General features: G+C 47.1%; 1 protein-coding gene across 1 annotated transcript in view; it reads left to right on the top strand.

Moving 5' to 3' along the window:
* The window catches only part of LOC124796227, a 166409-nt gene that overhangs the window by 69819 nt on the left and 82947 nt on the right, over positions 1 to 13643 (top strand). Inside the window, exons 7-8 of the mRNA XM_047260318.1 lie at positions 13014 to 13253; positions 13299 to 13513. Coding sequence (XP_047116274.1) covers positions 13014 to 13253; positions 13299 to 13513 — 455 coding nt within the window. The remainder of the gene's footprint in view (positions 1 to 13013; positions 13254 to 13298; positions 13514 to 13643) is intronic.

Below are 13643 nucleotides of genomic sequence, written 5' to 3'. Positions count from 1 at the left end.
TTTAATTATAACCACCTGGTATATGAAGGGGGATGAGGGGGTGGACAAAAATATGGAAACAAGAAAAATACAAAACATTACCTTGCCTAATAAGCTTTAGGACAACGGTTGCCATTCATAACAGCTTCTAGCCGTCTCGGAATGGATAGATACAGGTCCAGTATGATTTTCAACGGAATATGGTTCTATTCGTCCTGCAAATTCAGGGAACGATGATGGTGTATAGCGATTATGCACACTTCTCTCCAAAGTAGCCCACAAAGGTTCAATTACATTGAGATCTGGTGAGTGTGGTGACCATGGGAGATGCTCACAAAACCAGTCGTGGGCGATGCGAACTCTGTGAGGAGGTGACCTGTCTTCTTGGAGCAGACCATCGCCATTGGGAAACAAACATTGTACTGTGAGATGGAGAAGATCAGCCAAAATGATCGCATAATCTTTTTCAGTAATGTGACCTTGCAGAGTAACCAAAGGGCCCATTTAATCCCACGACATGGCTGCCCAAATCGTGATCGAACCCTCGCTACGTTCTACTTTTGGAATTTAAACTCGGCCAGAAGCAAATGACTTTCTTCAATTGCTCCACAGTTCAGGTTTTATGACTTTGGCACCAAGTTTTCCTGCTGCGGTCGTCTGCATTTCTGATGAGTGATTTTGGAATTTGAGCTCGTCCTGCAGTTCCCTACGTATGGAGCCCCTTTCGTGTTGCCTTGATGCTGGCCTGACATGTGAGTGCGACATGCAGTTCTGCAGTGAATTTTTTAGCTGCCGTCCTTTTATTTTTCATCACAATCCGATTCATTGACTGTCTGTCACTATCATTCACACACACTTTCGTCCGCATTCTGATGTAGTGGATGACGTGCTTCAGCTCTTCCTGTATGCAGTATAAATCTTCGATAGGATGGCTTGTAGAACACGGAATACTTGTGCTACCCGGGCTACGAAAGTGCCCACCAAACGAGAGCCCCAACAATAAACCCACGTTCGTATTCACTGAGCCCCGGCATAAATCACACTCTGATCATGACTGACACATACAGCGTACGGAGGAGACTGCATATGTGCACTTCGTAGGCGAATACAGCTTGCAGGCTCAGGTAGCATTTACATTTACTATCAATCACCTATTTCGCGCAGAGTCTCCATAATTTTGTCCAAGCCCTCCATGTACATACTAAAATATGGCTCACGTGGCTCAGAGCACTATGGGACCTAACATCTGAGGTCATCAGTCGCCTAGAACGTAGAACTGCTTAAACCTAATTAACCTAAGGACAGCACACACATCCATGCCCGAGTCAGGATTCGAACCCGCGACCGTAGCGGTAGCACGGTTCCAGGCTGAAGCGCCTAGAACCGCACAGCCACAACGGCCAGCCCATGTACATACTCTGCAAACCACTGTGAAGCGCATTGCAGACCGTGATTAGCACTGTACCGTACGTTGTGGTTCCTTCTCGTACCCGTCGCGTACGGATCGCGGGAAAATGACTCCGTAAAAGGGTCGGTCCTATTTTAATTACTCTAATCTTGTGTTGCTTAAGGGTTTTCCGACGGACTAGTTGTACACTCCTGGAAATTGAAATAAGAACACCGTGAATTCATTGTCCCAGGAAGGGGAAACTTTATTGACACATTCCTAGGGTCAGATACATCACATGATCACACTGACAGAACCACAGGCACATAGACACAGGCAACAGAGCATGCACAATGTCGGCACTAGTACAGTGTATATCCACCTTTCGCAGCAATGCAGGCTGCTATTCTCCCATGGAGACGATCGTAGAGATGCTGGATGTAGTCCTGTGGAACGGCTTGCCATGCCACTTCCACCTGGCGCCTCAGCTGGACCAGCGTTCGTGCTGGACGTGCAGACCGCGTGAGACGACGCTTCATCCAGTCCCAAACATGCTCAATGGGGGACAGATCCGGAGATCTTGCTGGCCAGGGTAGTTGACTTACACCTTCTAGAGCACGTTGGGTGGCACGGGATACATGCGGACGTGCATTGTCCTGTTGGAACAGCAAGTTCCCTTGCCGATCTAGGAATGGTAGAACGATGGGTTCGATGACGGTTTGGATGTACCGTGCACTATTCAGTGTCCCCTCGACGATCACCAGTGGTGTACGGCCAGTGTAGGAGATCGCTCCCCACACCATGATGCCGGGTGTTGGCCCTGTGTGCCTCGGTCGTATGCAGTCCTGATTGTGGCGCTCACCTGCACGGCGCCAAACACGCATTCAACCATCATTGGCACCAAGGCAGAAGCGACTGTCATCGCTGAAGACGACACGTCTCCATTCGTCCCTCCATTCACGCCTGTCGCGACACCACTGGAGGCGGGCTGCACGATGTTGGGGCGTGAGCGGAAGACGGCCTAACGGTGTGCGGGACCGTAGCCCAGCTTCATGGAGACGGTTACGAATGGTCCTCGCCGATACCCCAGGAGCAACAGTGTCCCTAATTTGCTGGGAAGTGGCGGTGCGGTCCCCTACGGCACTGCGTAGGATCCTACGGTCTTGGCGTGCATACGTGCGTCGCTGCGGTCCGGTCCCAGGTCGATGGGCACGTGCACCTTCCGCCGACCACTGGCGACAACATCGATGTACTGTGGAGACCTCACGCCCCACGTGTTGAGCAATTCGGCGGTACGTCCACCCGGCCTCCCGCATGCCCACTATACGCCCTCGCTCAAAGTCCGTCAACTGCACATACGGTTCACGTCCACGCTGTCGCGGCATGCTACCAGTGTTAAAGACTGCGATGGAGCTCCGTATGCCACGGCAAACTGGCTGATACTGACGGCGGCGGTGCACAAATGCTGCGCAGCTAGCGCCATTTCGACGGCCAACACCGCGGTTCCTGGTGTGTCCGCTGTGCCGTGCGTGTGATCATTGCTTGTACAGCACTCTCGCAGTGTCCGGAGCAAGTATGGTGGGTCTGACACACCGGTGTCAATGTGTTCTTTTTTCCATTTCCAGGAGTGTATATATGGTTCTCGGACGAAACGTCAAATGTCGTTGTGTTATCCTCACAACACTTCATAGGCTCAAATGGGCGGTATCCCGTGTGGCGTCGAATACACTGCTGAGCATGACTGGGCAATAGCGGAGATTTCCTGAGCGGCAGCAGGAAAAAGACTGGTAAGCCACCCGCCCGACGAAAAATCTGATGCCGCGTTCGCGCTTGCGTGCGACCGACTGCTCCGCTGTCACCCTAATATTCGTGCCGCCAGTGAGGTGTCGTCCCTCGTATAACCAACATTTCTCCCTTGTGGTCGTTGGGACTTCAGTATTTCCACTGCTGGATCCCATGCTGTTCTGAGTTTGAACGTTGTGACTCTGTTCACAAGATTTCCACGGCTTCATCAATTACGCTGTCCCACTAGGAAGACCTCAACGAGAGAGTTTTGTTATTCTTTTAGTCCACCTTCTACCCTGAGACAATGTTCGGTCACAGGAGTTTTCTGTGGCTGGTCCAGACGTATGTGTCGTTCATGTTCAGCACATCCACATCCACCTCTACATATACATTTATACTCGCCAAACCATTGTGGAGTGCATGGCAGAGCGTACATATCATTGCACCAGTTCTTAGGCTTCCTCCTCAATCATTCAAAAATGGAGCAAAGGAAGAATAATTGTCTAAATGCCTCCGTTGGTGCAGTAATTATTCCAATCTTATACTCACGATCCCTATGGGAGCGATATGTAGGCGGCTGTGGTATATTCCTAGAGTCTTCATTGAAAAGTGGTTCTTGAAACTTTGTGAGTAGGGTTTCTCGGGACAGTTTACAACTGTCTTCAAAAGTCTGCCAGTTCACTTCTGTGACACTCTCCCACAGGTCAAGCAAACCTGTGCCCTTCTCTGATTACGTTCAACAGCGCTTGTTGGTCCTATCTGGTGCGGATCCCACACGCTTGAGCACTGTTCGACACATGGTCGCACGAGTGATTTTTAAGCAGTCTCCTCCGTAGACTGACTGCATTCGCCCAGCCAGTATTCTGCTAATGAACCGAAGTCTGTCACCAATTTTATCCACGACTGATCCCGTGTCATCACGCTTTCTATACCCCTATAAAGTGTTACCAGATATTTGTTTGAGATGGCCGAATGAACTGTGGCTAAGTGACAGTGTGGTCATAGCATACAACGTCTTTTCGTTTTAAGAAGTGCGCAGTTTTTCATTTCTGAACACTTAAAAACGAGTTGGCAGTCTTAGCACCATATTGAAATCCTATCAATATCTGACTGCACATTTATGCAACTTCAAAAAAATGGTTCAAATGGCTCTGAGCACTATGGGACTCAACTGCTGAGGTCATTAGTCCCCTAGAACTTAGAACTAGTTAAACCTAACTAACCTAAGGACATCACAAACATCCATGCCCGAGGCAGGATTCGAACCTGCGACCGTAGCGGTCTCGCGGTTCCAGACTGCAGCGCCTTTAACCGCACGGCCACTTCGGCCGGCCTATGCAACTTCTTTCAGACAGCACTTCATTCTAGATTACTGCGTCATCTGCAAAAAGACTGAGGTTATTATTACTAGACATATACTGAGCATCCGGTCGCCAAAGTGTGTCATCGATGACGTTATGCGGTTTCCCCACCCAGTAAGTATAAAATGGTGGGAAATTCAAAAACTAGCCCAATTTCGCAAGTGTGTTTCCAGTGGAAGCAGGGCTGTTTTCCTATGTATAATTGGCGGGAAATGCAAGACGACGCATTGTCATGATGCCTGACTCGAAATACTGGCGCTGGTTCTATGAAGTCACAGCCTGAGACTTGGAATACTTTCGCAACCTTAGTATGGCTTCAGAGTCCAAGATTTCTCACCTGAAATGCATGGCGGTGATCGAACATGGTGACTAGGGCTTACTGGCCCAACTATGTGATCTCAGAATCCAAGACATGGAATACTGGCACCGGGTCAATGACGTCACAATCCAACTAAAACGTGTAGCGCTATGATGGCAGGCGCAGGATGTTATTGGCAGTAGTATTAGCAATCAGTGGGTGAGATAGCATTTGCCTTGTCCCTCTGTTTTTGTTAAGGGAGAGAGCTGGATTCCAATGCAAAATTTAAACAAAAACCACAATCCTTGGACATAAGATTACTTGCTAATTTAATTCCAACTGCTTCCTTAATAATACTATCCCAAGAGCTGAAAGTGTATGTCAGAACAGTCGTGTTGTTCCGTTCATAGGATGGTCTGTACCAAGGCAGTATTCTTCTATGGCTGGTTTGCTCGGCTATTGTAGTCGGGTATCACGCTTATGTTGACAAGGGAAACTCCCCATCACGCTCCTCCCAGATCTAGTGGTAAGATGGCCCAGTGAAAAGCCCGTCAAAAACTAAACACAGATCGAGCATGAAAACAGGAAGAAGGTGTACTGAACTGAGAAAAAAAAATAGAAACACTGAACTGTCCAAAGACAATAAGTACAATAAAGACCAGCCTGAAACAGCAACGGCGTCATGGGTAAGTGGCCATCGTGTTGGACTGCCAAGATTGTGAGCTGTGTTGAAAACTCGCTCGTGCATTTTTTTCCACAACATTGTGAACTGTCTGTCCGGTCAGTAAAATGAGTATTCTCTTTCTGCAGTCTTGGCAGTTGTCATAATATATAAGTCACAAGTAAATATGAGCACACGAGATATCACATAGACATCTCATAGAAATGGAAACGACAAATAAACGGGTGTGAACTATGTTACAACAAAGAAACTCAATAGTCATGACTTCCAAAACGAAACGCAACTTCAAAAACGTTAAAAACGTATGTTTTGAAATAGCACGGAGAAGCCGTCTGATTGTGAAGCTGTTGCGTCCATTTGTTGCAAAAACTATTATATTTTCATCATTTCCTTGGGAGTGATTACATGTGCATTCATACAAACACTTATATCGGACAAGGAGTATCAAGAGCGTTGCATTCCACGCGACTAATACTTCAGAAACCATATGGCTTTAACAATATAGCATTTTTAAGTGCAGAACTTCGTAGCCATAGGAGTGTGTGATTATGCTCAACATTCATTTATCTCATGCCGGTACCTTCCTGGTACTGACTCCAGACAGTGGAATAATATTTCAGAATTGATAGCACAGTTGATTTTCGTGAAATGTTTCAAACTCCATCATGTATAAACCGCACATTTCTTCTTAACCATCTGTTATATCACCACAACACTCTCATGTCTACTATACACCGATAGGAGGTGCTATCCTCCTTGACACGCATGCAGCTAGAGAGATCTTGTGCTCACTCCGTTCCTTGACGAGACATGGAGTGTAGTGGGTTTAGCACTCTCATACTTCTGGTCAGTTCCAGATTAAATTGGCGACCGTGTTACAGGGATGATTTGTCAAGGACGATGTGGGAGGGATCTGTCAGTCTCCAACTTTATCCTGTGAATGTGAGAATATTCAGTGACGCCTATCCACACAGGAAAGATGGCCAGTCGTAATGTAAATTCTGCACTATGATTGGTGTGCTGGAAATAGATAACCAAAGTGCATCAGTATAGGACACCGTCCGGTATATTTTGGTATATATGACTGAATGGATATGCTGCACAGTCATGCATCTGCATTCACAATCTAGTATATGATGTATATGACTGAATGGACATACTGGACAGTCATCAGATAGATCAGCTTAAATTACGGAAAAACTGGTATTCTTTGGAGTATATGACAGAATGGACGTACTGCACAGTCATCTATCTGGATTCTCAATCTAGTATATGGTACTTGCAAAGTAGTAGAGAAGTGGTTTAGAGATGATTCAGAAATTGGGAAACATCCTTGTGTGTCATTTGCTGGTGCTGAAATTACGGAATAACTGGTAAAGTTGCTAAAATTGATCATGCTATCAACTGTAGTGCATATCACAGTACATCATCCCATATCAATGGTATCTTTCCCATTCTATCCATCCACTGGTACACTGTTGATTACCACATAATGATTGACTGACATCCCTTGGTTGAGATGGAGAGAGCCTTGGTGGAATATTGGATATCTGCTACTTGTCACTGGGGAGCATGGGATTAAATGTAGAGATCATAACCTTCAGACAGCTGTTTGGAAGCATTCCTCAAAATTGCAGGCAGACTTGTCCTATTTACATATGGTTCGATGCCCTATACATTTTTTCACCACTAAGATAACAGTACCTCTTTTTATTTCTACTACCCCATACATGTTATGAACAGCACCTTCCGGCGATGGGTAACACTGGAACAGTAATCATATACATGACTGCGAAATAAGGAAAACAGTGCTCTTGGAAACAGAACATCGAGACATCTTCTATCCCGTCACTGTGGGAGATGAGATAATTGTATCAGTCGTCACCTTCAGATATGTGTTGGAAACGCTCTACAATGCCGCAAACTCTTCCAGTTTCCATATGTTGCGATGTCTTCCACATTTTTGTCAACGAGAAACATTGCCTCTTTGTTTTATTTCTACCAGCCTGTGTGTTATGGGAGCTGAACAGTTTATATCATGTGATGTTCGGCTTTCTGTGAGAGCCAATGGATCGAAATGTGTTAATGTTGGTTTAGCATCTGACACAGATCTCGAAGTCATGGTAGAAAAACTAAGTGTATGGTGGTGTACAAAGCTACAGTCGTGCACTACTTGGATGAGTTATAGCTGAAAAAAAACAATGTATTAGACTGCTTATGAAGGAATGATGGAGGAACCTCCTCTTGTGATTGATAGTCTGTTGGATGTGGTCTTCCTGCAGTACAGGTGACAAAATTTTATGCAGGTCTGTGCAAGCGGCTTCAGCCACTGGCCACCTGCTCCAATGGATCGATACATGTATACGTGATATGCTCAGTATCAACACACAGATGACATTTTTTCGATATATGGGAAGAGAGAGATGTGGTAAAATCTTATAGGAGCTTCTATTAGAAGAAATTGTATAACTGTTTAAAGTTTGGATGCAGTACTGTACCGATTTTGTTCATAAAACAATAGAAATCGGCTGTATCTATTCTCATGCAATCATGACTGCTTTTGTTATTATCGTCACGATTCTGTGTCTAAAACAGGTGTTATTTCATGCAGCATAACCTCTAATTATAAAGTAGGCAACACTTGAATCGTAGCTTGTTGTGGAGCCTAGAAGTGATAGTGTTTTTTCCAACATGCGAGTAGATTGCATGAAACAGGCTGTGATAATCAAACTGCTTACAAAACTAGGACGCACGAATCTGCCACTATTGCATATTATTGGCTGCTGGGTGACAAAAACTTTACAGACAGGTCGGTAGAGAGGAGATATGGAGCAAAAATGTCAAAGGTGATGATGCAGATGGCATTTGTTTTCGGTGTATCAGAAGCCAGAGACGCTGTAAAATCTTATACAAGGTTCTATTACAAGACAGACTCTCATGAACTGTTTCGTAAACGTCGGTGTAATTGGTAAAACGGGACCTCCCATAGCGTGCAAAAAACAGCATCCTCCTGAATTGTAGTTTCTTGTTGACGAACGTAAAATGATTGTGTTCTTTGCGATGCGTGAGCAAATGACTTGAATGGCTGTATTCTGTAATGTTATTTCAGGTTTCGGGAATGTTTGTAATACACACATGTATGAAAGTTTATTTACAGACACTGATCTGAACCTGAGGGGCGCTCTGAAACCACGTAATTTGCCCATCAAACCGAAAGAAATCGCCTAATGCAGATGTTTTTCCGTCAGAGTTTAAATTCACGCTTTTTCTTTACTTCGATGATGGTTTCAAAATAATGAGGACATTCTGCAGTGACTGTAGTTTTTGCGGGAAAATAGTTGAAGTCGTGTAAGATTTTATACAGGGTCAATACATATAGGAGGTGTGTAGCTCGACCTCTGCAATTTGGTCATCTGTAAATGGCGGCGGTGCTGTAGTTTTCTTTTTTCTTTGCACTTTGTTGTATGTCGTAAAATAACGGGATGTGGGGTGAAGAGAGAGATGCGAATTGTGTCCTACAGTCGAACGTAAAAAGTATACCGATTTTGCTCACAAAGGTAAAAGAAATTGGACTGCGCCTATTTTCGTAGAAAGACGACACTTATTATCGTCACAATTGTATTTTCCTTTTTACTAGATGCTCACTAATAAGAGATGCTTTGACGTAAATAAAAGTGTTCCCCAGCGCAGAACGGCTGCCTGCTGGAGGCATTGGGGGCATGTCTACCGTGTACAGTCGCCAATGCAGCCGCTCTCCGACCAGGTGTGGCCGGGGGCTGCGCAGTGCGGCTACATTCTAGATGAACAAGTAAGTTGCACCTGGGGTAGCCGTCAATTATCTCACATTGTTTAGTTGATGATGCATTCTCTTGTGTTGACAAAGGTCCGATGCCTGGATGGTCAACTCAAGGCAGACCTGGTGCTGCACTCGTCCGCCAGTGGGGGCTGAGAGGGCGCGGGGGCGGTAAGCCACAGTGGACTGAAGATTCTCCTGCCAGACATGGTGTGACAGCTGCCTGTTCTTCAAGCAGTGGACGTTTGAAAAGGCTATTTGGGGAGTCCTCCCGAACTTTGTCGTTGTTCCAGAGGGGTCCAGTATTTCCGAGAAATATGTTTAACATATTGCATGATGCATCCTGTTCTTCCCTTTTGTCTACCTGTGACTGATTTCCGTAGACTGGAGGCAGTATATCAATGCCGCAAGAAGGATCTCTTTGTGGACCACCAGCAGCAAGATGACACAGGTCTTATCCCAACCTATGGTGAGGAGAGGGAGGGATGAGAGGTGGTAGGGGGGAGCGTAAGACTGCCCCTGAGATGGTTAGCTCGTGAGCGCCCGTCAAGGAGGGCACGGCTGCGACTGCCGCTCCTCTCACGTGATGCAATCTTCTGGGGTCGGTTTTTGCAGGAGTTGTGTTATTGCAGTGACATTTTCCCAATCCCCCAATACATTGTGACCCATTGTTTATGCGTGTTGTTTTTCGTCATGACAATTTCGATGTGTAATTGGAACACTGAAGCATTTTCCATGAGCATTTTTGTGGTAGCGTGTATCGACTTACATTACCTGGGCTGCAGGGTGATTATCGAGTAATGCAGGTGGAGGCATCAGTAGTGAACTCTGACGTCAAACGGTGACAGATACAGTCTTCAGCTGTATGCTTAAACTCTTCTGTGTCCAACACCAGCAACCCGTCAGTTGAACGCAATTCCCACGCAAAATAAAGATGGTACACTGCACTCCATCCTTTTACCTAACCACTTGTAAGTGAAGGGTAGACTTTGAGTACGTCTTCCACTAGTTTCGAATGGTATTGTGCAAATTTTTCCCAGCTGGATAACATCAATTGTATGTCAGTGTTAATTTTGCGATTTTAGACACTCCTTGTGTAGCGTTATGAATAAAGTTGTGGAATTAGGACCGAACATTAGGATTAATTACGAAATTTGGACCAATCTATACTTCAATTTCCCAACCAAAATCAATAAAGTACACTAAACCAACCTTCCTCTCCTTCGTCTGGACAGTTTCCACATGTTGAAGGATGGACTTCTGCTTTCCTTCCACAACAATCGGGATTCGAGCCCCAGAAAGGGAACCGCCATACTTAATTTCCCGTCAATTCCCGGGTGGGGTGGGGTTGGTCGTCAGCACAGCTGTGGGACAAAGAAAATTCCCACGAAAATTCGAAATTCCCATGAAAATTCGAAATTCCCACGAAAATTCGAAATTCCTGCCAGTAGGGTAGGAGGTGGGATGGGGTGGAGAAGAGGTGTGGAGGGGGAGGGAGCAGGGCAGAGACTGAGGTGGAGGTGGGTTGTGGGTGATTAATTGATCAATGTAATTAATGTAATGTTAATTTGATATCGACTGTGTCCTTGTGCCACCATCTTCCTACTACTAATACATCCCTACCCTTTTGCATTTGCCACCTCTTTAACGAGGACAAAGAAAGTATGGTAACAGCTGAAGTGAGTTCCAGTGGCTCTGTTTCAGTTTCAGTGGAAGACAAGACATCGAACAATCTTCCACGACGTGTCAAGTTTATCCGATGTATTAGTTCCGAGAGGTATAGGGATTTTATGAGCACCACGCCTTTTCACGCATAGATTGTCCTTCACTGAGGCTAAGAAGACCTCTGGATTTCGTTCATGGACAGAAAACGCACTTGACTTTAGGTTTTCTTACTAACTTTCCTACTTTTGAAGAAACAACATTGAAGTTCGGAAAGACGACCACTTGTCTCTGTCCTTCACTTTCCGCTAACTCCTCAACTTGTCAAACGTGCACCGGGTGAAAGGCACGCTTACTATTATCGTATGCATCAATTATAGTAATACACATTTAGCAAAACAAAGAAATATATATAAAAATGAACATGTGAAATTATATGTAGTAGACAAGTTTTGAAACGGCTCAGGCTATACTGGAAAGTTGATGGTCTCGATCCAGCGGAGTGTCTCGTGGGATGCTTGATTGAGCTTCTCAATGCCACCAGGGAAGCGTCTGATTGGACACTCATTCACAATGTGGCTCATAGGTTGGGTGTCACCGCAGTCACACACACTGTCACTTGAAAAGCCCCACTTGTGGATGTCGTATTTGCACGTACCCTCTTCAGTCCAATATCTGTTTAACTGCACCCACACCTCCCTCGGTTGGTGGAAGCCTGGAACTGGAACTGTCGGATTGTCTACAAGTTCATGGTTTCAGGTTCTTGTAGCTTGCCACTCGCGTTTGCACTCTGCGTCCTGGTCGAATCCTTTGGGTAGCATTTAGAGTCTCATTTCATATACTGGTGTTCTAGATTTGAGGCGTTTCCTGGGCAGTGATAGCAAATTGTCATGAAGAGGGATCGAGTTGTTTTCAGAAACTTGCTGACAGAGGTTGTAAAGACGGAGGTCTGGAGGACAGATGTTTGAAAGCACTGGTAGCCAGGAAGTAGGCGTACACCGGACTGTACCACTAATTACTCTCATAGCTGAGTTCAGTTGGACGTCTACTTTCACTACGTGGGCGCTTCGGAGCCAAACTGGTGCACAGTATTCTGCCGCAGAGTACACCAGTGCAAGGGATGCTCCTTGGAAAACTGATGTGGTTTCTTCCCGTGTACTGCCTGCCAGCTTTCTCACAAGGTTCACTCGTGTTTGTATCTTCTTGGCCAAGTCGGAAAGGTGTTTTTTTGTATGTTAAAGTTCTGTCCAGAGTGACTCGCAGGTATTTTGGGCCGAATGGTGGACTGATCGTTGCTGATGATAGGCGATTAGAGAGGTGGAACATGCTTATCTCGGTTTTAGAAACATTTGGTCTCAGTCGCCATGTCTCAGAATATTCATAAAGTTTAGTAAGGCTGTTTGTTAGGTCTTCACATTCAGAAAGTTCTTTACTCGGATATGAAATTACCAGGTCATCTGCATATTGAAATTTTCGGCAGGTCAAATTCGGCAGGTCAGCTGTGTAGAGGTCGAATAACAGTGGAGCAAGAACGGAGCCCAGAGGTAATCTGTTATTGAGTACATGCCAATTGCTTTTCTCTTCTCCTCGATGTACTTTCAACCGCCTATTGGTAAGGCACGGTGAATCTCCTGTTCGGAATATCATTTTGCAGGAATACAGTAAGAGGTGGCGTAGGTCGGCACTCCGAATCAAGTACGGCTCGTGGTCTGTAGACCAGCATCCAAATCGTACCGCTACGTTGGAGAGCGTCGTATCAACTTCTAGCCTGCATGCACTTGGCTGTGTGAGATGCCTGGACAGTATACAGCATTACACAAGTCTAGTCTCAACTTCAGAATGTAGATTGCAGCGATAGGTAGAGAGCTGTTACATATTGCTAGATTCTCACTTCATACTACTTCTTCGTACCTAGTAATGACGCTTTCGTGGGACCATTGGCGTCTACGATCGAGAGTTTGCCAGTTCAGGTATTTCAGCATTTCTGCGGCCCGTCTCTGTTTACGTTCGGTATCCGCTGTCGGGTTCGGTCGTCTTCATGTCTTCCGCCGTCCCGGCTGCGGCAGGCGGCGGGCCCCAGCGAGGCGAACGTGGCGGCGGTGTGCCGGCTGGTGGGCGCCGCCGGGGCGCGCGCCTGCCCCCCGGGCCCCGGGCCCGGCCCGCCCCCGCCGCCCCCGCTGGTGCGCACCGCGTCGCTCGAGCTGCAGGGCTGGGCGCACGTGCTGCGCAGCGACGCCTGCGCGCTGCCCGCGCTCGAGCTGTCGCTGCAGCTGCAGCTGGACGCCGGCGCCGACGCCGACGCCGACGCCGACAAGGCCGCCGCGGCCGCCGGCTGCGCGCCGCGCGACCAGCTGGACGCCTTCTTCGCGGCGCTCGCCGCCAACGAGTCGGTGCGCGCGGTGCGCGTGTCGTCGCTGCTGGGCCACGAGCCGGGCGCCGCAGCCGCAGCCGCAGCCGCCGCGGAGCTGGCGCGCCTCGCCGCACACGTGCGCGCCACGCTGGCCAAGCCGCGGCTCGCCGCCTTCGAGCTGGCCATCACCTGCCTGGAGGACAGCGCGCACGACAGGTGCGTCCGGCCCGGCCCGCTCCCCTCACAGGTTGTTCCGCCGTCTCGTCTCCCTCTTAACTCTTTAAGCTGTTTGTCGTTCGTTGAGATCAGTGTGACTTTATAGGTTAAGCAAGTGTTTCAATAACTC

This window comes from Schistocerca piceifrons, chromosome 4 (genome assembly GCF_021461385.2).
Source record: "Schistocerca piceifrons isolate TAMUIC-IGC-003096 chromosome 4, iqSchPice1.1, whole genome shotgun sequence".
NCBI lineage: Eukaryota > Metazoa > Arthropoda > Insecta > Orthoptera > Acrididae > Schistocerca > Schistocerca piceifrons.
This window is presented reverse-complemented; position numbering and strand designations above follow the sequence as displayed.